Raw genomic sequence first — 25008 nt, forward strand, 5'->3', positions numbered from 1 at the left:
TTTTTGGTTTTTGAGTTTACAGGTAAACTACCAATCTGGTTTTTAGTTTTTGTTTGTTTGTTTGTTTTTGAGACAGGATCTGGCTCTTTCCCTGAGGCTGGAGTGCAGTGGCACAATTTCAGCTCACTGAAACCCCTGCCCCAAGCCATCCTCCCACCTTAGCCTCCCAGGTAGTTGGGACTACAGGCACAGGCCACCATGCCCAACTAATTTTGTATTTTTTGTAGAAACAGGGTTTCATCATGTTTCCCAGGCTGGTCTCAAACTCCAGAGCTCAAGTGATCCACTCACCTTGGTCTCCCACAGTGTTGGGATTACAGACATGAGCCACTGCGCTTGGCACTACCAGTCTATTTATTGGTACTACCAGTCTATGTGGTAGATTCTGGTATCCAAAGAGCAGTGGTCCCTGCCAGAAATCTGGTATATCATTTTTAGTAATTTTTGTTCATTCTGTAAATATTTGTGGCGTTCCTACTGTGTGCAAGCACTGTTCTAGGTAATGTGGAGACTAAATTCGCAAATTTAGAGAGTTTCTGTTTTCTTCAAGAATTTAAAAAATTTAAGATGTAGAGGAATTTTGAAGACAGAGTAATTTTGACTGGAGGGATCAGAAAGTACATGTCAAGGAGGGTTGCACCTGAGCAGGACCCTGACAGATGAATGGGATTTTAGCAGTAGAGCAAAGGGGAAAGAGCTTCACAGGTATAGAGAGTAGTATGAACAAAAAGATGGAGTCAAAAAAGTAAATGCATGCCCTGGGAATCGTAGGTAGGCTGGTGTGGTTGGAGCGTGGGATCCACGAAACGATGGAGAGGAGATAAGGCCAAGCCCTCCAAAGCATGCCAAAACTTCTGGGTTTTGTAACAGTCATAGGGAAGTCAGAAGGTTCGTGAGGGCCAGGACAAATGGGAGGTTATATATGACATATATTAAATACACAACTTCAGAAAGAATTAAACATTAAGTAGCAATCAGTGGGCTAGGAGGAGATGCTAAGAGGAGAAAGTTTTTTTATTCTAAGTCAGGTGATTGGCATATATCAAGGCATAGAGGAAGCAATGAGGAATGCTTTTTGGGAGGGGGAATGGGGACAGTTTGCTTTACTTAGTTAATGCCAACTCATGCTTGTATGTATACTTTGAAAGTTTTCCAATCTACAGAAAAAGTGAAAGAATAGAACAGTTAAATACAGGTATACTCTCCAACCTATATTCACAGCCCTCTAATTTTTAATGGCATAATGCAAATGTAAAGAAGAGAGCAGTTAATAAAACCAAATGGAAAAGAAACTTTTGGAGACAAAAAAGGGAGAAGGGTTCTATTTGTGGTTGTTTGAGTATACAACATGACTGCATTCAAAATTAAACCAGCAAAATAATATAAAATAGATGTGGAGGTTAGTTAGACCCCATAGTAATAATCCCTTAAATTCTGATTTGTACATTGGAGTTCATCTGTTTTATTATATTTTATTTCTTTTCTGAGACAGGGTCTCACTGTATCACCTAGGCTAGAGTGCAGTGGTGCAATTACGGCTCACCTCAGCCTTGGCCTCCCAGGCTTAGGTGATCCTCCCACCTCAGCCTCTTAGATAGTTGGGACTACAGGTGTGCGTCACCATGCCCAACTAATTTTTATATTTTTTTGTAGAGGTGGGGTTTCACTGTGTTGCCAAGGCTGGTCTCAAACTCCTAGGCTTAAGTGATCTGCCCATGTTGGCCTCCCAAAGTGCTGGGATTACAGGCGTGACCCACTGTGTCCAGCCTGAGTCCATCTGTTTTAAATCAATACTTCATATTTGGCAGGCAAACAACAATAACTTAGCAAATAAATAAATAAATAAAAAGGATCTTGCTATTGGTAGTATTTGCCATGCCATGTATTTCTGCATTAATTTCTAGCTCATGCAGTTTGTGTTTTGTCAAAATAAAAAACCCCTTTGTGAAACTGGAGAAATAGCTACCTTCTCTTAAAGGTGATCATACTTAGACACTGTTAACTAGCTAAAAACAAATCACAGCTTTCATATAAATAAATCTCTTGGCTGGGTGTGGTGGCTCACACCTGTAATCCCAACACTTGGGGAGGGCGATGCAGGAGGATTACGTGAGGGCAGGAGTTCTAGACCAGCCTGGGCAACATAGCGAGATTGCGTCTCTACTAAAACTAAAAAAAAATTAGCCAGGTGTGGTAGCCACCTACCTTTAGTCCAAGGTACTCAGGAGACTGAGGTGGAAGGATTACTTGAGCCCAGGAGGTCAAGACTGCAGTGAGCCGTGATTGCGCCACTGCACTCTAGCCTGGGTGACAGAGTGAGACCCTATCTAAAAAATAAATAAACAACAACAATAATAATAATAATTTGTTGTTGGACACCTTTCTTCTCTATGTCTCTTCTTCCTCCTTCCAGAACAGTTCAGACCTTTTCATTAGACTTGCATTTCAAAGTTCTAAATTCCTTTTGTCATCTAAACTCAGGAGCTTAGTTTGTGTTCCCTAATACTTGGGAAAGAAGAAGCACCAGACTAGGGGTAAAGATCTAAGCACTACCTGGGTCTTGGTGTCAATAAATAGTAGATATATTCTTCAAAAAGTTTTCACTGAAGAGTACAGTACTAGGTCTTGTGCCTGTATAGTAGACAAACAGGTATGTAGATGTTAGAAATCATGTAGTGAAATCAGCCATAACTGTAGTTGTAAAAGAAAACTGCTAACCTAAGATGTGAACAAACTTGTTAGGTTTCAGTGTTTTTAAAGCATTGGGTTAATGGTAAGTATACAATTCAGGTGAGTTTGAGGCTTTAGTCAGTATTTTGTAGACTCATCAGTTTAGAGTTATTCAAAATATTGATGATTTACTTGAAACAAAAGTATATTGACTTCTCTTAAAGCAGTAACAACATGCGTGTCTTTAAAATCCATGTCAGTGAGTTCTTCTGACTAGAACTTTACTCCCACAATCCGTGGTAGCACTGGATTGAATGCCATCTGGTGTGACTGGACCACCACTTCAGAAGTTCTTTAAATCAACATGTTTTAAATGGAAAACTAGGGCTAATACACTGTGGCAAAAACACTTACTACAAATTGCTGATAATACAGTCAGTCCTTGTTGTTATACTACTATTAATATACCATTTCTAATAATAAATAGCATTTGGCTTTTATTTGGTTTTCGTCACTGATCAAAGATAGATAATCCACTGCACCCCAAAATAAATATCAGTGTTCCCCCTTTACTCTCATTTCACATTTAAAGAGCAGTGGCAAAGAGAATAAGCCACTTAGTGAAGAGGAAACAAAGATTTGGGCGATGATCTTAAAAGATTAGATAATACGTGTATATGTGCATAAGGCAGAAAAATGGAGATAAATAATTCCCTAGAAGCAAATAATACCCTGAAGTAGAAAAGCATAGACACTGAAATAGAAATTCATAAGGGAAGTTGTCCAGATGTGTTTCTGAGAGAATGGAAGTACTTTTCACTGGTCTTGCACAGTGATAGAACTTTCTATGATGTTGGAAATACTGTCTGTCTCTACTGTTCAGTTTGGTCACCACTAACCACATGTGACTTTTGACATTTGAAATGTGGCTAATGCAACTGAGGAGCTGGTGTTTTGTTTTTGTTTTAATTAATTAAATTTAATTAATTAATTTTTTATTTTTATTTATTTATTTATTTTGAGACAAAGTCTCACTATTGTTGCCCAGGCTGGAGTGCAATGGTGCGATCTCAGCTCACTGCGGCCTCTGCCTCCTGTGTTCAAGCAGTTCCCCTGTCTCAGCGTCCCGAGTAGCTGGGCTTACAGGTGCCTGCCACCACGCCTGGCTAATTTTTTTTTTTTTGAGACAGAGACTCGCTCTCTCGCCAGGCTGAGTACAATGGCACGATGTCTGCTCACTGCAACCTCTGCCTCCTGGGTTCAAGCAATTCTTTTGCCTCAGCCTCCCGAGTAGCTGGGATTACAGGTGCCACCACGCCTGGCTAATTTTTGTATTTTTAGTAGAGACGGGTTTTCGCCATGTTGGCCAGACTGGTCTTGAACTCTTGACCTCAGGTGATCTGCCCGCATTGGCCTCCCAAAGTGCTGGGATTACAGGCGTGAGCCACTGCATCTGACCTACTTTTTATATTCTTAGTAGAGACAGGGTTTCACCATGTTGACCAGGCTGGTCTTGAACTCCTGACCTCAGGTGATCCACCTGCCTCAGTCTCCCAAAGTGCTGGGATTACAGGCGTGAGCCACTGCGCTGGGCCAATTAATTTACTTTTTTTTTTTTTTTTTTTTTTTTTGAGACAGAGTCTGGCTCTGTCACCCAGGCTGGAGTGCAGTGGCCGGATCTCAGCTCACTGCAAGCTCCACCTCCCGGGTCCACACCATTCTCCTGCCTCAGCCTCCCGAGTAGCTGGGACTACAGGCGCCCGCCACCTCGCCCGGCTAGTTTTTTGTATTTTTTAGTAGAGACGGGGTTTCACCGTGTTAGCCAGGATGGTCTCGATGTCCTGACCTCGTGATCTGCCCGTCTCGGCCTCCCAAAGTGCTGGGATTACAGGCTTGAGCCACCGTGCCCGGCCAGTTAATTTACTTTTAAATAGCAACTTGTGGCTAGTAGCTGCCAAATCAGACAGTGCAGATATACGGTAAAGTTGGAGTAGTATTGAAATCAGAATCAATGAGTTTGACCAGGTAAATTTTCATGTTCCCGAAATGTCTATCTATCTCCAGATAGATGTTTAGGCCATGTAATGAGTTAGTTTATATGTTTTTTGTTTGTTTTGTAACTGATTCCTTTAATTATTCTAGTAAAAGGTGTAGAGAAGTGCAGCTTCAAAGCTGCAATAGCACTTAAGGAGCATCAGTCAAGTCCTCTCACCTCAGTTCATCTTCTGATCTCTCAGGCTTTTAAAACTCAGATGTTTGTTTCCACCTTGTCATGTTTCATTGCATCTTTGATCACCTCTGCAGCAGTTCTCCAGAGAAAAGATTATAGGTAGTAACTCATAATATCCCTTTGGTATCAAGAACTGGTATTTACTGTATACTTGTTGGCTAATATGTTTCATTATCTGGAGCTTGGGACTCATTGCCTTCAAGGTAACTGCCTCAGAGGTGACATGCTAATCCTTATGTGAGTTTCCCTTCCTTCTCTCCAGGGTGACACCATAAAAAAGAAAGAAAGAAAGAAAGAAAGAAAGAAAGAAAGAAAGAAAGAAAAAGACACTGTCCTTTTACCCCAGCCTTTATGTCTCAGGAAGCAGATATCCAGAATTATATGGTGGCTTTCTTCATATTGCTGAGGTTGTAGCAGTTAGGATAGAGATGATACGTAGCTTATTGATTTGCAACTAGTACAAAGTTTACATTAATTGAGAGCAAGCAAAGAATTAGAAAAACTAAAAGAAATAAGTATACTCACATTCTGTATCTGTACACCTACCCCATTTGTTGTTGAAAACCCTGTGCCTGAATTAGTCTGCAGTTATTACTATCCACTTACCCATTTACAAGTGACACCAACATGAGAACTCTTGAAAACTAGAGATTGCCTTTCTCTGTAGTAAGGAGTGTGCTGTATGTACACTAAAGAAATGTTGTGTTCTACAGAGAAACTTGATTGATTATGAGAATTATTGTTTTGTTTTCTTCCGAGGTTTAGCAGCATATTGTTTAGTGGGATTTAGTTTATTATTTAGTTTAGATTTAGTGTCTTAATATCTGTTTTCCCTGTCTCCTAGAAGACTGTAACTACAGCTTCTATGATTACCACAAAGACACTACCTCTCGTCTTGAAAGCAGCAACTGCGACCATGCCTGCCTCTGTGGTGGGCCAGAGACCTACCATTGCTATGGTGACCGCCATCAACAGTCAGAAGGCTGTGCTCAGCACTGATGTGCAGAACACACCAGTCAACCTCCAGACGTCTAGTAAGGTCACTGGGCCTGGGGCAGAGGCTGTCCAAATTGTGGCAAAAAACACAGTCACTCTGGTAAGCCAGCAGCTGCTCCTCATGTGTGATCACATGAGAAGGTTAGGATATGCATTTGTGTAGTATATCCCTTCTAGGCTCCTGCTGGATTTCTCAGTTTCCATCATTCTTCTAGCATACCAAATTCCCCTTTGGGGCTGACAAGGGAATATGGCATTTCTGCTCTCTGCTCAAATCACTACAGAAGTGTCCTGACACCAAGGACCAAATTCAGTGCATTATCTGACGTCAAAGTATGACTTGATTTTAGGGGGAAGGTCTCCTTCACAGAGGCATACACACTGTTTCATTTATCTCTCCCTCTCCCTTCACTCTGTCTACAGTGTTTTCCTGTGAAACTTGAGTGCTTAAACTCTCTTATGCTGTATTACTGCCTTGGTGAAAACTCACTGGTGATTCTTTTAGTTTAATATCCCTTTAAATTGATTGTACCCAGAAAGTACTGGAGTTAGTTGAGGCACTTTAAAAATATTCAAGAAACTCACAAATTAACCGCGTCAGTGCCCAAGTTTTGTTCAGGAAAAAAAAAAAAAAAAATCCCTTTAAGGAGGAAGTACTTGAACAAGAATTTTCATGAGAGTTCTAGGATCGAGCCATTTAGAAAACTGATATTCTCAGAAGCTTGGGAGAAATATATCTAAGTTTTGATGTAAAATTCCTTTAAAATGGCACCTAAGAGCTCTTGGTGGCTTTTGAATGATACCAGTGGTGAGTGAAACTAGAGAGCAATAAAGTGAAGCTTCACCACTTACCCAGGAATCCTTAGAGAAGCAACCAGGTCACTCAACCAGATACTGAGAGTTAGAAAATTTTCTGTAGGAATAAAGCCATTCACTGTTAGCTTATATCAGGAAAAAGCCTATTTGGCTAAGCAGCAAGGTTGGTTTTACTTTGGATCCAGTCTTGACTTTTAAAATATATTAGTGCAAAAGTTCTTGAGTGTCAAAGAAAATTGTCTAAGATTTACTGAGCCTGCTCTGTTCTCCATTAGGTGTAGGAGGAAACAGAAGTGTGGTTGGTTCGTTTTATAGGGTAAAGCACGCAGGTGGGAGAGTTAAAAAGTTTCCTAATGCAATGTTAATTCAGATGATGAACTTATGATGAAATGTTGTAGAAAATATTGTCTGATCCAAAGAGTAGTGATGCTAAAAATACTAGCTTTGATACTGAAGCGTGATTGTTCTCTCTGGTTTATTGATCTTCCTCATTTTTTTAGCAGGTTCAGGCAACACCTCCTCAGCCCATCAAAGTACCACAGTTTATCCCCCCTCCTAGACTCACTCCACGTCCAAACTTTCTTCCACAGGTGAGTAAACCAATGGCAAGCCCAATGATAGGTTAGATGGGACAAAAACCCTCATGGGCTCTTTCTAAGTAGCCTGTAATGGGGCTTGTCAGCCCAGCTGTCTATCCCACTTAGCTAAAAATTCTGACTGTTGATTTATGTACCATGAAGAAGCTTATTTTGTCATCATGGTTTATTAGCAATGACCAAAGGTAGTAGCAGGGGGAAGTAAAGGAAAGGGAACATTTTCTAAATTTAAAATAATTAAAATCATTATAAACCTTAAACTTACTAGAAGAATTTAGCCAAAGTCTGCCTGGCAGTGGGTAAAGAATGCAATTAACACTTCTTATTTCTTTCTTACATGCCAAAAAGAGTAGGGAAGGAAACAACAGCTAAACCAACTAGTAGAAACCATTCTTCAGTTCTACCCTGGAAGGGATGGTTTTGAGCATCATGCATAAAGGCAAAGCCTTGCTTCTAAAGGCTCGGGCTAGGGGTCTGTACAGAGGACTTTCTCCCTAGGCCCGAGCAGCCCTGCATTACCATATTCTCCTGAGAGTGTTCTTCCAGCAATTAGGCTAACTTTCACCATTCCCAGTGCAAAATGTCAAGATTTCCCCATTCTAGGCCTTGAGGAGTGTTGACTTCCTTGGTAGAAAGGCTGTGAGAGTTTCCATCTGAGGCCCTAGTTTTCAGACAAAGAGAGAAGAAGGAGTTTTGTGGTTCAGTGATGTAAATGATTTCCAAGTAGCCTCTGGAGAGAGATTGGGCAATGCTAATAGTAGATAAGATGATTTCACTTGTTTATCAGATGAATCCTTAATAAATACCCTAATAAATACCTCACAGGGTAGTCTGAGAGAGTCCGTGGGAGGGATACCTGCCTTTTTTTTTTTTTTTTTTTTGCAATGGAGTCTCGCTTCCATCACACGGGCTGGAGTGCAGTGGCGTGATCTCAGCTCACTGCAATCTCCACCTCCCAGATTCAAGCGATTCTCCTTCCTCAGCCTTCCAAGTAGCTGGGGATTACATGCGTGCGCCACCATGCCTGGCTAATTTTTGTATTTTTAGTAGAGACGGGGGTTTGCCATGTTGGTCAGGCTGGTCTCAAACTCCTGACCTCAGGGTGGTCCACCTGCCTCGGCCTCCCAAAGTGCTGGGATTACAGGCCTGAGCCACTGTGCCCGGCCTACCTGCCTATTAGAGTATTAGAGAAGGTTCCTTCAAGCTTTCTTTGATGAGTTGACATTCATTCTGACCTAAAATCCTAGCTGAGTTAGCCTAATAAAACTTTGGAAGAAGGATAAAAATGTCCCAGGCAGAGGACAGAACATGTATATAGTTCCACGGTGGGGAAATGCGTTAAGTTTAAAGAACCAAAGGAGGTTTGCTGTGGCTGAGCACAGAGGGCCATGTGGCTCATGCAGGCTAGAGTTAGAGTTGAGGTTGGAGAAGTCCACTGGGGCCAGAGCTGGTGGAATATTGTAGGCTATGCAGGAACCTGGGCCTTATCCTAAGAGCAGCAGGCATTCATTAAAGCTTTTCGGGCAAGCACTTGATGTGGTCAGATTTATGTTTTAGAAAATTCTTCTTGCCTCTGTGCAGAGAATAAATTGGGAATGGTCAAGACTGTGGGCAGGAAGAACAGTGAAGACATTGTCAATAATGGTATTAACCAATGTTTAGAGAATCTTGCTACATACTAGGTACTATGCTAGGCACTTACATGGGGTATCTATTTTAATTGTTACAACAACCCTATGCAAATAGGTATTACTCTTTTTAGGGTAAGGAATCTGAGATTTAGTCCATGTGTTTCAAACAGTGGATCATGACCCACTTGTTGTGAAAGCAATTTAGTGGATTGTAACCAGAGTGTTTAAATAAAATGAATAGAATAGAATAGAATAGAATAGAATAGAATAGAATAGAATAGAATAGAATAGAATAGGAACTGTTAAGAGTACATAGCACATACTGTGTTCTTTATTTCAGAAAGTTTTTGTTTTTAGAGATACATGTCTATAGGTGCATGCTGATTACAGAGTAAAATACATTTCTTACTGTTAGTTAGTAGCACCCACCACAGGGTCGTTTTAAGTTCAGCCAAACATTCATAGCAACAAGACTTTCATGGGACACACTTGGCACCAGTCTACTTGGAATGATACAGGACAGAAACCACAGCTTGTGAGCAAGATAGCATCAGACATTTGTCTTCAATGAGTCCATACAGCAGTCCCTACAGCGGTCCAAGGATAGCTCAGGTGTAAGGAAATAAGCTGCTTACCTAAGACAATGGGAAAGCCACCTTGGCATAGAAGCCTTATGCCCACAGGAGCCAATGTATCTTATAAAAACTACATAGGCATGGCTTTCAAGGTCCCCACAATGGATGTGCCCAAGTTATAAGAGTCACCCCACTTAGGGAAGCCCAAATCATGGGGTCCCCTCAAGCCCATCCAGATTTGATTTAGCAATAAGGGAATTTTTTTTTTTTTTTTTTTTTTTTAAAGATGGGGTCTCACTCTATGACCCAGGCTGGAGTGCAGTGGCGCTATCTCAGCTCACTGCAACCTCCACGTCCCGGGTTCAAGCAATCCTCCTGTCTCAGCCTCTCAAGTAGCTGGGATTACAAGTGTGTGCCACCATGCCTGGCTAATTTTTGTATTTTTAGTAGAGACGGTGTTTCACCATTTTGGCCAGGCTGGTCTCAAACTCCTGGCCTCAAGTGATCCACCGGCCTCAGCCTCCCAAAGTGTTGGGATTACAGGTGTGAGCCACTGTGCCCGGCCAGTAAGGGGTCATTTTTATCATAAGCAATTTTGCCTAGTAATATAGTTGACATTCTTACCCTTACCAGGTTTCCAGGAGAGCAGAGCTAAAGAGTTAATTGAAGGTCAAGCCTCATGCATAAGGGGAAAGGGTTTTGCCCACAGGGTCACAGTTTTAAAAGTTTGAAAAATACTGGCTTATGGCTGGCCGCAGTGGCTCACACCCGTAATCCCAGCACTCTGGGAGGCCAAGGCGGGTGGATCCTGAGGTCAGAAGATTGATACCATCCTGGCCAACATGGTGAAACCCTGTCTCTACTAAAAATACAAAATTAGCTGGGTGTGGTGGCGTGTGCCTGTAGCCCCAGCTACTCAGGAGGCTGGGGCAGGAGAATCACTTGAACGTGGGAGCCGGAGGCTGCCATGAGCCAAGATCGCGCCACTGCACTCCAGCCTGGCAACAGAGCGAGACTCCATCTCAACAACAACAACAACAAAACTGGCTTATAAAAATCAAGTATGTAAAGTTACCTGAGGTTACACAGCCAGTGAGTGGTAGAACCAGGATTTGAACCCAAGCAAGGCTGACCTCATGTTTTTAACTGTAACTTTTTTTCACTGTTTTCAGTGAGCCACACATAAACTAGGATAGTGGATAGTGGAGTGAGGATAGAAGTAGACAGATTTGAGAAGTATTTAGAGAGTAGAGGGTGGAGTAGAAATCATTAAGAGTGATTCCAAAGTTTGTCAAGAAAAGGTCTCTTACTGAGGCAATTATAGGAGGAAGAGAGGATTGGAAGAAGAAATTAATGAGTCTTAGATATGTTGATTTTGAACTTATGAGATACTCAAGTTGAATATAATTCTGAAGTTCAGGAAATGTCTCAGGTTCTGAGATAAAAACGTGAAAGTCTTCAGTACACAGATGGTAATTGAAGCCATGACATGGGCGAAAGGTCCTAGGAATAATGGGAACATTGGGAAGAAAAGGGGTACCATGGAAAAAAATCCTAAGAAATAGTCACATTTAGGATGAGGCAGAGGAAGAGTAAGCCCACAAAGGAGACCGAGAGGAGGAGTGGCCAAGAACAGGGAGTTAGAGGGCCAGAAACGGGGGTGAGCTGAAGCTGTGGATATGAAGAAATTTCAAATGTGAGTTAAGGCTATTGGCAACATTATGACTATACTATGCACAAGTTCTGGGTGGGACCAGTCTCTGGATTAGGCCTTTGAGCTCGACCAGAAGAGGTGGCATGGTGTAGAAGAGGGAGCTCAGGGTTTAGAATCAAAAGCTGTGTTCTAGGGTGAGGTATGAACCTCTAGAGCTGATGAGTCTTATATAAGATTATATGCCTTGAGGTCTATAGAATTAATATACAAAAATGAACATTAGTAAGTATATTAAATACTATTTCATACATAGAGTGTGGAAGATTTGCTTTTATAGGACTTGAGCAGCTTAAGTAATACAATAATTATTCTCTCTTTCCCCTATAGGTTCGACCCAAGCCTGTGGCCCAGAATAACATTCCTATTGCCCCAGCACCACCTCCCATGCTCGCAGCTCCTCAGCTTATCCAGAGGCCCGTCATGCTGACCAAGTTCACCCCCACAACCCTTCCCACATCCCAGAATTCCATCCACCCCGTCCGTGTCGTCAATGGGCAGACTGCAACCATAGCCAAAACGTTCCCCATGGCCCAGCTCACCAGCATTGTGATAGCTACTCCAGGGACCAGACTCGCTGGACCTCAAACTGTACAGCTTAGCAAGCCAAGTCTTGAAAAACAGGTACAGGCAGAGTATGTACCTGCTCTGGGCAGTAGCCTTGCCTTTGAGGCATTTGGCTGCTGGGCTTTCTCTAAATACATTTTCTCAAGGGCTCTTCATCTCACCACCATTGTCAGTAAGATGTCGCTTATGTGCGATAATTCATCCACGTGCAGAAGGGTCATTCTTACTGAAGAAAGTTGGGTTGCTTTTCCCACCATCCCCTCGTAGATGGGCTGGGATTGCTGTGTGAGTGAGCTCCCCCTGGTGGTTCTGAAGTGGAAATTCACAGGCTCTGCTACCCTCGTCAGGAAACACAGATGAGGTAGTAAACAGAAAACGCCATGTTAGTTTCGGCCCAATAAGAATCCAGATGAAGACAGGACTGTGAAAGTCAGAAAGAATAAACAAAACAGGGAAAGGGATTTCATTTCAAAGACTTTTCTTTGATTGTTACAGATAACGGGGAGCCAAACAAAAAAAAATTAAAATTTCCAAAAAGCATTCTGTTAACTTTAGAGGATGCAGACATTTTAGCTCAAATATTGAAACATTTCATTTATATTTCCTGAAGTCAGATTTTATCTTAAAAAACGAGGCTAGAAACATGCAAGTAACCTGCAAAAATACTTGAAGGTTCTGTAGCAGAAAGACCTCTGAAAACAACAAAAAGGATTTATAGGCAGTCGCCGTATCCTATTTGAAAAACGACTAGTGATGAGAAAGAAGAATTTGGCAAAGAAAAGCATTCTCTCTCAAGAAAGTTGCTTTAAAAAGTCATCGACCTATTTCTAATTGTTCAGTCTTGACTTCTCGTTTATCTGAAAATAGTCTGTGGTGATCCTGAGTCTTTTGCTTCTGGATGGACCATGATTCGGAGAGGCTGTTCAGATGCTGCCTGCTGCCTTAGTCTTCTTGAGCAGAGGCACCTATGCATGAGTACTAGGCCTTATACCCAGGCAGCTCACAAATGCAGTAGACCTTGTACTCAAGAAGCTCTAGGTATCAAAATCTGTGCTTAGGAAACACAAGAACACATCTCAATTCCTGGGGAACCTATTCAAACCCCAGGAAGTGCTTTGAGAAACATTCAGAAATAAATGACTTGTTGTTATTATTTTTTGAGACAGAGTTTTGCTCTTGTTGCCCAGGCTGGAGTGCAATGGCACAATCTCAGCTCACCACAACCTCCACCTCCCAGGTTCAAGCAATTCTGCTTGCCTCAGCCTCCTGAGTAGCTGGGATTACAGGCGTGAGCCACCACATCTGGCTAATTTTAATATTTTTAGTAGAGATGGGGTTTCTCCATGTTGGTCAGGCTGGTCTCAAACTCCCAACCTCAGGTGACCTGCCTGCCTCGGCCTCCCAAAGTGCTGGGATTACAGGCATGAGCCACCACGCCCAGCCCAGAAATGAATTATTTACACATATTTTAAAACAGAAAATTTCAAACTTATTGACAGCAGAACTTTGGTATTAAGCTACTGAGAGTCAGATGCTCAAGCTTATGAGTTTGGGTGGGGACATGTTGTCTTGCGCTGGCTCTCAAAGAACCTCTGAGGAGCCTCAGTGTTCCTCAGAACCTGGTTTCACAACACTATTTTAGGTTATTAAATATTATTTCTCTTTACCTCTTTTTTTGATAAAGGTATGTTTAGGAGACAAATTATTGTGGTTTCATTTTTACATTTCTTTTATGATTACAAAGATAATACAAGTTCATTTTTAAAACAAATTCAGACATTACAAAAATATAAATTGTAGAAAGTGCTTTTCTGCTTAATCTAAAGAGAGAATAAACTTTTATCATAATTTTACCCCCAAGAGTTAATTACTATTAACAGTTTAGATTATATTCTTACAGATTTTTTTTTTCTTTTCTTTCTTTTTTTTTTTTTTTTTTTTTTTTGAGACAGAGTTTTACTCTTGTCATCCAGGCTGGAGTGCAGTGGTGGGATCTCGGCTCACTGCAACCTCCACCTCCCAGATTCAAACAATTCTCCTGCCTCAGCTTACCGAGTAGCTGAGATTACAGGTGCCCACCACCTCACCTGGCTAATTTTTGTATTTTTGGTAGATACAGGGTTTCACCATGTTAGCCAGACTGGTCTCAAACTCCTGACCTCAGGTGACCCACTTGCCTTGGCCTCCCAAAGTGGTGGGATTACTGGCGTGAGCCACCACGCACGTCCCCCAGATATTTTCTATGTACATGTAAAACATTTTTTAAGCAAAAACCAAAATCAAACTATATATTTTGTAATTTGGTTTTTTTCCTACTTTAATAGATCTTAAACATCTTTTCATGTCCTGGCCTTCATGTTGATAGAGCTTTTTATTTTAATTATAATATTACAAAAAGATATCCTTGAATTCTTAAGAATTAAAATAATTTCTTTTGTAGCGGTAAATTTCATGTTCTCTCTCTCTCGGAGTCTTGCTCTGTTGCCCAGACTGGAGTGCAATGGCACCATCTTGGCTCACTGCAAGCTCCACCTCCCGGGTTCACACCATTCTCCTGCCTCAGCCTCCCAAGTAGCTGGGACTACAGGTGCCAGCCACCACACCCGGCTAATTTTTTTTATTTTTAGCAGAGACGGGGTTTCACTGTGTTAGCCAGGATGGTCTCAATCTCCTGACCTCGTGATCCACCCGCCTCAACCTCCCAAAGTGCTGGGATTACAGGCGTGAACCACCGCACCCGGCCAATGTTCTCTCTTCTTTTTGGTCTAATAAAGGAATTCAGTCATTGTTATTTTAGTTTGCTGGGCAGCCTGGCGTAATAGTCCTAGAGGTTACCAAGCCCAATCAGTAGAGACTCTCTTTACACTAGATTGCATTCTCTGGATTCTCTTACTTTATTTCTTTCAACTAGCCTTCTTTTCTATTTATATTTCCCAGTATCACATTTATAGCCAGTAAGAGATCTCATAGATCTTAGAGCTAAAGGTAAAACAACGTAATGTTTGTAGCCATGGAAGAACCTGTTCACAGAGTTACCAAACCTGTATCCAGCGTTCTCTCTATGACCAGGCTAAATGGGTTCCCTTTTGCTTTCTGCTATTCCCTTTAGATAATAACATCATTCATTTAATAAAAATGTGTTAAGTGCTGGTTGCTATGCTGCATGTGGTGCCTATATATAAGGTGGACAAACTAAAGCCCGTACCCTCACGGAACTCAGTTTCTAGTGTGTTTGGAGCAGGCACTGAGGCTGTGTCTCCAGGCGAAGGAAGCATGGCCTCCCACATTGGCATAGGAATGGGAGAAGGCAATGCCAGTTCTAACAGCAGTGGTCTTATGTGTCCTTCCCCTGTCAGACATAACCAACTTCCTTATCCACCCCAGATAAGAGATCTTATCCCTTATTAGAAACCACATTCCATTGTGGCTCTGAGAAAACAAGTGGTAAGGTTTAAAAATCTCTGAAGCTGAAGACTTGTTTTAGACAGAAAAGTAGATGAAGCCAGAAGACTTATGATAGAGCCTCCACATCACCTCCCTTTGTGTCCTTATCCTCTCCAGTGCTCTAAAATGGGGCTAACACCTGTTGGTGATGAAATGAGATAAGGTATTTAATATTTATTAGACTGTGCCTGATGGAGTTCTCAGGAATTATGTTTCTTTCTTCTCCACCCCACTGCACACCCTGCAACAAAGACTTCTATGTATGTCGTCAAGGTGGAGCTACTGAAAAATATCCAAGGTTCTATGGGGAAAAAAATTACCACATTACCGTAAATATTTTTCATAGGAATCTGCACAGTATCTTCTAAAGAGGAGTACTTACAAGATAATAATATTATCTGATGTATTATCTTCAAATTTCTGTTTTCCCTGTTTAGTAAACCTGTGCTGATGCCTCCCGTTACCCCAGTTTAATACTGGTGCTATAGTAGGGAAAATAGATCCAAATGACCAAACCATGAATTTTGCTTTGCCTTCAATCCCAATCTGGATGAACAAAATTATTTGGACATTTATTTGCATCTGCCTAACTTTGATTTTTCATGCAGACAAGTATATAAAGTGTACTTGATTAACTTCATTCTAGGTTTGTGCAGTTTTTGGATTCTTTTATGATACCAAAAGAATAGGAGTTACAAATTCTGATAACCGTGGGTTCGAAGAGGAGATGTAAGTGAGTGAAACAGGCTAGGAGTAAACAACTGGATTTTTTATTTTTCCACTTTCAGTGGGAACATGAGTATAAGAGATATCCCACGTTTATTCTTAATTCCCCTTTAAAATAATAAGTAAGACAAGCGTGATAATAATTGACAATAGAAAATGGAAGAAACTGTGGCAAACTGCACAGTAATATGCTTAATCTCAAGGAAGCAGCTGCTTCTTGGCAATAACAAAGTTTTATCACATGGAGGCTTTTTCAAGAAAAGCCTGAAATCCAGATGTTTTTAAAAGTTGCCTAGTTGTTAAAATACTGGTAACTGTTTAAACACCATATAGGCAGAAAATAACATCTGCAAGACAAGTTCGAGTCTGCATAATGGTTTATAATCTCAGATAGAGACCAAACTTCAGGTGCATCAAAGAGATATCTATGAATTCTTTTTTGTTTTCTAATCCAATGTTTTTTTTAAAATTGAGGTGAAATCACATAAAATTAATCATTTTAGAGTAACAGTTCAGTAGCATTTAGTATATTCACAGTATTGTGCAACCACCACTTCTATTAAGTTCTACAACATTTTCATTACCCCAAAATAAAACCCAGTATCCATTAAGCAGTTACTTAACTTTTGCCCTCCACCCTGCCACTGGCAATCACCAATCTGCTTTCTGTCTCCATAGATTTACCTGTTCTGGGTATTTCATATACATAGAATCATACAATATGTGATATCTTATGTCTGGCTGCTTTCACTTAGCATGTTTTTGAGAGTCATCCATATGGTAATACGTATCAGTGCCCTCTTCTGTTTTAAATGGCTGAATAATATTCCATGACATGTATGTACCACAATTTGTTTATTCATTCATCTCTTGATAGACCTAGGAAATCATAAGACATTGGTTGGTTCCACTTTTTGGTTATTGTGAATAGTACTGCTGTGAACATTCATGTGCAAGCATTTGAATGACTACTTGTTTTCAGTTCTTTGGGGTATATACCTAGGAGTAGAAATTGCTAGGTCATATGGTAATTCTGCTCAGCTATTTGAAGAACTGCCAAACTGTTTTCCACGGCAACTGAATCATTTTTCATTCCCAACAGCGGTATATGAGCGTTCCATCTTCTCCACATCCTTACCACACCTATTACTTTCCTTTTTGTTTCATTTATAGCCATTTCAGTGGGTGCGAAGTAGTGTTGATGTGCATTTCCTTAATGACTAATGATGGTGAGCATCTTTTCATGTGCTTCTTGGCCATTTGTACATCAATGAAAAAAGGTCTATTCAAATCCTTGGCCAATTTCTAAATTGGGTTGTTTTTCTGTTGTTGAGTTGTAAGAGTTCTTTATATAATCTGGATACTAGACCCTTACCAGATACATGATTTCCAAATATTTTCTCCCGTTCCGTAGTTTGCCTTTTTGCTTTCTTGATACAGTCCTTTGATACACAGCTGATTTTTGTCTTGATCTTGTACCCTACAACTTTGCTGAATTTATTTATTAGCTCTAGTATTTTGTTTTATGGATTCTTTGAGTTTTTTTCTGTGTAGGATCATGTCATCTGCAAATAGAGATTTACATCTTCCTTTCCAATTTGGGTGTCTTTTATTTCTTTTTCTTGCCTAATTGCTCTGACCTAAACTTCCAGTACAATATCAAATAGCAATGGTGAAAGCAAACATTCTTGTCTTGTCGCTGATCTCAAGTGGAAAGTTTTCACCATTGAGTATGATGTTAGCTGTGTTTTCATAAATGTTTTCTCTAAAGTCAAGGAAATTCCCTTTTATTCCAAGCTTTCTGAGTGTTTTTATGAACAGATACTGGAATTTTTTAAATAAAAAATGTACATATATAAGGCATACAATATGATGGTTTGATATACATAGTAATATGATTAATATAATCAAGCTAATTAACATATCTATCTCCTCACATAGTTAACCCTTTTTGTGTGTGTAGTGGGGTGCTACATTTTGACAAATGCTTTTTCTACACCAATTGAGATGTCATATTTTTTTTTTCCTTTTGGTTCTGTTAACGTGGTATATTATATTGATTTTCTTACGTTGAACCACCCTTCCATTCTTGGGATAAATCTGGCTTTATCATGGTGTATCATCATTTTAATGTGCTCTTGAATTCAGTTTACTGGTATTTTGTTGAGGAACTTTTGTTGTTGAGAGTTTTTGCATCTATATTCATAAGGGATATTGGTCTGTAATTTTCTGTTCTTTTTGTTTTTGCTTTTTTGGAGGCAGGGTCTCGCTCTGTTACCCAGACTAGAGTGTAGTGGTGCAATTGCTGCTCACTGCAGCCTCAACCTCCCAGGCTCAAGTGATCCTCCCATTTCAGCCTCCCAAGTAGCTAGGACTACAGGCATGCACCACCATCCCTGGCTAATTTTTTTACATTTTTTTGTAGAGATGGGGTCTTACTTTCTTGCCCAGGCAGGTCTTGAACTCCCAGGCTCAAGTGATCCCCTGACCTTGGCTTCCCAAAGTGTTAGAATTATAGGCATGAGCCACCAAGCCTGGCCTATAATTTAATTTTTTTTTTTTTTTTTTTTTTCTTTTGAGACACGGCAGGATCTTGCTCTGTCACCCAGGCTGGAGTACAGTGGCACGATTTCGGCTCAAGTGATCCTCCCGCCTCAGCCTCCCAAGTAGCTGGGACTACAGTTGTGCACCACCATGCCTGGCTAAATATATATATATATATATATATATTTTTTTTTTTGAGACCAGGTTTTGTCATGTTGCTCAGGCTGGTCTTGAACCCCTGAGCTCAAGCTGTCCTCCTGCCTTGGCCTCCCAAAGTGCTGGGATTACAGGCATGAGCCACTGCACCCAGCCCATTTTCTGTTCTTTGGTGTCTTTGGCTTTGGTATCAGAGTAGTGCTGGCCTCGTAGAATGATTTAAGAGTGTATTTTCTGGAATTTGAGACAGATCGGTGCTAATTCTTTAAATGTTTGGTAGAATTCACTAATAAAACCATCTGATCTTGTACTTTTTCTTTTCGGGGGAGAATTTTGATTACTGTTTCAATCTCTAGTTGTTACAGGTCTGTTGAGATTTTCTGTATCTTGAGTCAATTTTGGTAATGTGTGTGTTTTTAGGAATTTTCCATTGCACCTATGTTGTCTAGTTTGTTGGTGTACAGTTTCTCAGTATATTCTCCTATAATCCTTTTGAATTCTGTGAGATGTAATGTCCTCAGTTTCATTTTTGGTTTTAGTTATTTGTATGTTCTTTTTTTCTTAGTCTAAACCAGAGGTTTGTCAATTTTGTTATTCTTTTTGAAGAATCACCTTTTGGTTTTGTTGATTTTGTTGTTCTTCTCTATTTCATTTATCTTCATCCTAGTCTTTTAATTTCTTTTTTTTTTTTTTTTTTTTTTTTGGCTTTGAATTTAGTTCTTTTTCTGTTTCTTAAGTTGTAAAGTTAGGTTATTGATTTGAGCTCTTTCTTCTTTTTTAATATAGACTCTTAGCAGCTATAAGTTTCCCTCTGAGTACCGCTTTCACAGCATCGCATAAGTTTTGGTATGTTGTGGCCTTGTTTTCATTTCTCTCAAAGTATTTTCTAATTTCCCTAGTGATTTCTTCTTTTACCCATTGCTTGTTTAAGAATGTATTGTTTAATTTCCATACACTTGTGAGTTTTCCAGTTTTCTGTTGCCATTAATTTCTAGCTTCTTTCCATTGTGGTTGGTGAAGATACTTTATGTGATTCTGGTCTTTCTAAATTTGTTAATATTTGTTTTGTGGCCTAACATATAATCTGTCCTGGAGAATGTTTCATGTACACTTGATAAAAATATGCATGCTGCTCTTGTGTAGTGGAATATTCTTCATATGCCTGACAAGTCCAATTGGTGTATGGTGTTGTTCAAGTTCCCTATGTCCTTTTTAATCTCTGCGCAAGTTTTATCCATTACTTCAAGTGGGATATTGAAGTCTCCATTTATTATTGTAGAACTGTTTATTTCTGTCCTCAGTTCTTTTGAAATGTTCTTCATATATTTTGGGGCTCTGTTGTTTGGTACATATATGATTATAACTGTTATATCATCTTTTTGAATCAACCCTTTTGTCAGTATATTACATAATGAGCTTCTTTGTCTCTTGTAACAGTTGTTGACTTTAAGTCACTTTTGTCTGATAGTCCTATAGCCATTCATTATAAACATCCTTTCACTTTCAACCTTTTTGTGTCTTTTTCTCTAAAATGAGTCTCTCTTACAGCATATAGTTAGATCATGTGTTTTGTTCATTCTGCCAGTCTGTCTTTTAATTGGTGAGTTTAATCCAGTTACATTTAAGTGATTACTGATAAGGAAGGACTTAATGCCATTTTGCTATTTGTTTTCTGTATATGTTATGTTTTTTATTCTTCATTTCCTCTAATACTGCCTTTTGGTTTGATTTTTTTTCTAGTGTGTCATTTTCATGCTTTCCTCATTTCTGTTTCTGTATGTAATTATTTTCTTAGTGGTTACCATGGGGATTACAGTTAACATTCATACATTTTTAACAATCTAGTTTGAATTAACCCCAGCTTAGATTTTTAAAACCCTGCTTATATGGTTTCAGTCGAAGCCCCAATCTCAGCATCATGTAATATATCCATGTAACAAACCTGCGCTGTACCCTCAAATCTAAAATAAAAATAAATAAATAAATAAATAAATAATAAAAGCTTTGCCAGTGACAATAAAGGAAAAAGAAACTCTGCTCCGATACCGTTCTGCCCCCACTTTATGTTGTTACTGTCACAAATTATATCTTATACATTGTGTACCCACTAATACAGATTTATGATTACTTTGTGCATTGGTCTTTTAAGTCATATAGGAAACAAAAAGAGAAGTTAAAAATAAAAAAAAATAATAACACTGGCTTTTATATTTATTCATCTAGTTAGCTTTATTGGAGTTCTTATTTCTTTATATGGCTTCAAGTTACTGTCTAGTGTCCTTTCATTTCAGCCTGAAGGGACTCGCTTTAACATCTCTTTTAGAACTAGTATACTAGTAGTGAATGTCCTCTGGTTTTGTTTATCTGGGAGTGTCTTAATTTCTCCATTTTTGAAGAATGGTTTGCAGGATATAGAATTCTTGGTTGATAGGGGGTTTTTTTGCTCAGCACTTTAAATATATTAACCCATTTCCTTCTGGTCTGTAACTTAGTTGGATGGTTCTGGCTGATAGTCCCTCACAAGTTTGCAGTCAAACTAGTTGGCTAGAGCTGCAGTAATTTTAAGACTGTGCTACAGCTTAATAATCCACGTCTGAGCTCATCACATGGTTGTTGGCAGACTTCACTTCTTCTTCACTGGCTGTTGGCTGGAGGTTCCGTTCGTCACACCTGGGCCTCTCCATAGTGCTGCTCACAACGTGGCAGCTGGCTTCCCCCAGAGAAGAGATCCATGAATGAAAGACACCCTCCACTACCACCAATGTCTTGATTGTTTTATTTGTATTTTTGTTTTTGGATACTTTTGGTATTATTTATATAACACTGAGATAATCATGCTTTTTCTTGCATGAGAGAGAGAAGTTTAAACCATGGGTAATTTTTTAGTGGAGAAGAATTGATTTGCCCTTCCTTAAAAGCATTGCTGCTAATTGCTTTACTCAGCCTTAGAAACGTAAGTAAGAGACTCCAAGAGACTTCACACAGCCTTGGAATGGAACAGCACACCCTTATAGTTGACCTTCTTTTCTCCCTCCTCCATCATACTTCTGTCCTTCCTATTCAAAGAGACATGAAAATAAGCTTTCTGGGCATCCAGGACTTTTAAAATGTCACTGTAAACTACTTTCCCATTGGTGGTTTGTTTTATGGAGGAAATGTGTCCTTTTTGATTAAAAATTGTGTGTGTGTGTGTGTGTGTGTGTGTGTGTGATGGAGAGAGAGGAAGACCTGAGTGATTGTCCCTTAGATCATACTCTTCACTCAGAAGACCAGTCAGCTCTTTACTGTACACCTGCTCTGCATGAAGTACCATAATAGGCTCAAAGGGGTGCAAAAACAAGAGGTGCATAAAACAATTCCCATTCTTACATAGCTTTTAGTATAAAGGGGGAAATATGAGAGAACACCAGTGGGGAAAAAATGCAAAGCAGCCTTTGTGCCCCAGAGCACTGGTTGCCACCGTATTGATAAGGCAGGTGCTTACGCTTTCCTTATGTAATCATATAAAAGCAGAAGGAAGATATGGAAGTGACCAGGAAAGAAAATGAAAGATCTTTGTGTTAGTTTTTGAGATCTAGTAAAATATTTCCAGCATAATGATTTTTGAGAGCTTTAGATGTCTTGTTTGTAGGACCAAAGTCTCATGTAGCCCCTGCCCATCAATAACCAGTTTTATTGTCACTTATTTAATTATTGTTGCCATATGAAAGGAACATTACTTCCACATTTTTTCTAATTTTGAAAAAGTAAATTAGGTTTGTGTTTACAGTTTTATATTTCCTGTTTTAAAATTATTTGAGTATTTACAGAGAGCTTCATAAAATGAGTTAGCCATTGGTCATGGTAAGAATAGTAATGTGGCCGGGCGCGGTGGCTCATGCCTGTAATCCCAGCACTTTGGGAGGCCGAGGCGGGTGGATCATGAGGTCAGGAGTTCAAGACCAGCCTGGCCAACATGGTGAAACCTGTCTCTACTAAAAATACAAGAAAACAGTTAGCCAGGCGTGGTGGCACGTGCCTGTAATCCCAGCTACTCCAAAGGCTGAGGCAGAGAATTGCTTAAACCTGGAGGGGCGGAGGTTGCAGTGAGCCGAGATCGCACCATTGCACTCCAGCCTGGGCGACAGAGTGAGACTCCATCTCAAAAAAAAGAGAATAGTAATGCAAGCCCAGTCTACCAGTATGCTAGCTACCTTTAGTATTTGAAGATGGTAATCAACTGGTGTTTCTTCTGCTTGAGTAGACGCTTCTGGAAGAAGAGGCTTGGAAAAATTAGGAAGTCAGCCTGTTGCAAGATGGCCCACTCTTAGCAGTTGCATCTCTCCTCTGATGGATTATATAGACAGATGTTTAATATTCCATGTAAGGGTAGTTCCGCAGTCTCTCTGAGATTATGACTGGAAGTGTTCTGAAATAGAAGACTATGTATGTAAGATGTTTTCAATATCATTCTGATCGTAAGCAGGTTGTGGGCTGGAGCTTGACCTATAATATAAAAACAGTGGGTGGCTCATGTCTGTAATCCCAGCACTTTGGGAGGCTGAGGTGGGCGGATCACCTGAGGTCGGGAGTTCAAGACCAGCCTGACCAACATGGTGAAACCCCGTCTCTACTAAAAATACAAAAATTAGCCGGGTGTGGTGGTGGGTGCCTGTAATCCCAGGTACTAGGGAGGTTGAGGCAGGAGAATTGCTTGAACTCAGGAGGAAGAGGTTGCAGTGAACTGAGTGCCATTGCACTCCAGCCTGGGCAACGAGAGCAAAACTCCTTCTCAAAACAACAACAACAACAGCAAAAAAAGCAGCAGGCTTGCTTCTGGGAAACTACTCCCACATCCTAAAATACATGGAAATCAGAAAGGACAACCTGTACCATATTTTTATACTTAGGAATTAAATTGTATTTTTCTTTCCATATACCTTATTTAGAGTTGTATTTATAGATCCATATGTAGCCATGCAATATAATAACTTCAACTAGGGCTTTACATTTTAGTGGCCCCTCCCCCCATGAAATCTATAGTATTAACTTTTTTATTAATATGTTCCACATTGAATATGTTGTCTTCTTTCTTGCTACTATTAAACTTCTGATTGCTTCACTCTTTTACTAAAAAACAAATTCTGAATTTTTATTTAATTTTTCTTTCCTAGACAGTTAAATCTCACACAGAAACAGATGAGAAACAAACAGAGAGCCGCACCGTCACCCCACCTGCTGCACCCAAACCAAAACGGGAGGAGAACCCTCAGGTAGGCCTGTGTTTCCAAAGGCAGGTCGCAGTCTATGGTGTGTGGTTTATTCTCATGTACAGGAGGGGCACCTACTCTCTGAATGATGAAATGAACTTGATGTTCATCTTCTAATGCACTTTTATTATTCAACAATGTTATTGCCAAGTCAAATTGGTCTAGAGTGGAATTCTTAGACTGTAGTCTTGAGAGTCCATGCACTTGTACATAGGCATTTTGATTGTATCAAAGGAAAAGTTTTTAAAAACATTATTCTTCATATGCATGTTACAAATTCGAAATGTTAAGATGAACGATGATTTTTCCAGCTGTCCCATTGCGTTCCTAATCATTACTGTGTTGTGTTTGTCTCAGCCAACATTTATAAGATATCCAGTTCACTCAGCTAATGTGTATTTATATTATCAATTGCATTTATTAAATGTGCGTTTTTGTTATAACCATTGTATTACATTAGAACATCAAACCCAAAATGAATTAGCTCAAAAGTAATCCATTGAAGCATAAAAGTAGGGATGAAAATAGTAACATCTATACCACAATTTAGGATACAATTATAAATATAAATAGCAAAGAAGACCCTGATAAAAATATAGAATGTGAATCTGTATGTCCTTAGACAAGCAGATTTTTTCAGTCTGATGCTTTTGCATAAGTAGCTATAAACAGAAAATGTAGACAGGTAATGTGATGATGAATATCTGACAGTTAGATTTCATTTGACCAGTAATTCACTTGCCTCTATCCTTAGTGCATTCTTCATAATGAAACCATGTGAAATAGTGGCATAAAGTCATCAAAGCTTCATGCCGTTTTTTTAAAGTAGTGATTTATTGGGCCAGTTCAGGTTTCCTAAAACAAGTACAAAATATAATTCTTTCTGTTATGAAATGAATGAATTTTTAATTTTATCTTTAAAAAGAGGGCCAAAACTTGAGCCAAAAAGAAATACTAGTCACAGAAATTGCTGAGGAACTTGTGAAATCATCCACAGAATTAATGGCAAGTATTATGCTCTGAGGAGGAAAAATTGAGCAAAATTTCCCTATCAGAGGAAACTGAAGGATCCAACCTAGGCAAACATAGTGAGACCT

The 25008-nt window shown here is 39.7% G+C and overlaps 1 protein-coding gene across 21 annotated transcripts in view; it reads left to right on the top strand.

Annotated features, from left to right (window-relative positions):
- Positions 1–25008, top strand: part of PHF21A (PHD finger protein 21A) — a 193780-nt gene that overhangs the window by 145516 nt on the left and 23256 nt on the right. For 17 of the 21 annotated variants that reach the window (XR_005240621.2, XM_037999459.2, XM_037999445.2 and 14 more), the window contains 4 exons: positions 5745–5996; positions 7213–7302; positions 11556–11849; positions 23816–23914. Coding sequence is in view for 20 of the 21 variants with exons in the window: in XM_037999459.2 (XP_037855387.1) it covers positions 5745–5996; positions 7213–7302; positions 11556–11849; positions 23816–23914 (735 nt within the window). In the remaining variant the exon portion in view is untranslated. The remainder of the gene's footprint in view (positions 1–5744; positions 5997–7212; positions 7303–11555; positions 11850–23815; positions 23915–25008) is intronic. The other 4 variants (XM_037999461.2, XM_037999457.2, XM_037999460.2 and 1 more) reach the window with 2 other exon arrangements.

The sequence above is a fragment of the Chlorocebus sabaeus genome, chromosome 1 (assembly GCF_047675955.1).
Source record: "Chlorocebus sabaeus isolate Y175 chromosome 1, mChlSab1.0.hap1, whole genome shotgun sequence".
Taxonomy (NCBI): Eukaryota; Metazoa; Chordata; class Mammalia; order Primates; family Cercopithecidae; genus Chlorocebus; species Chlorocebus sabaeus.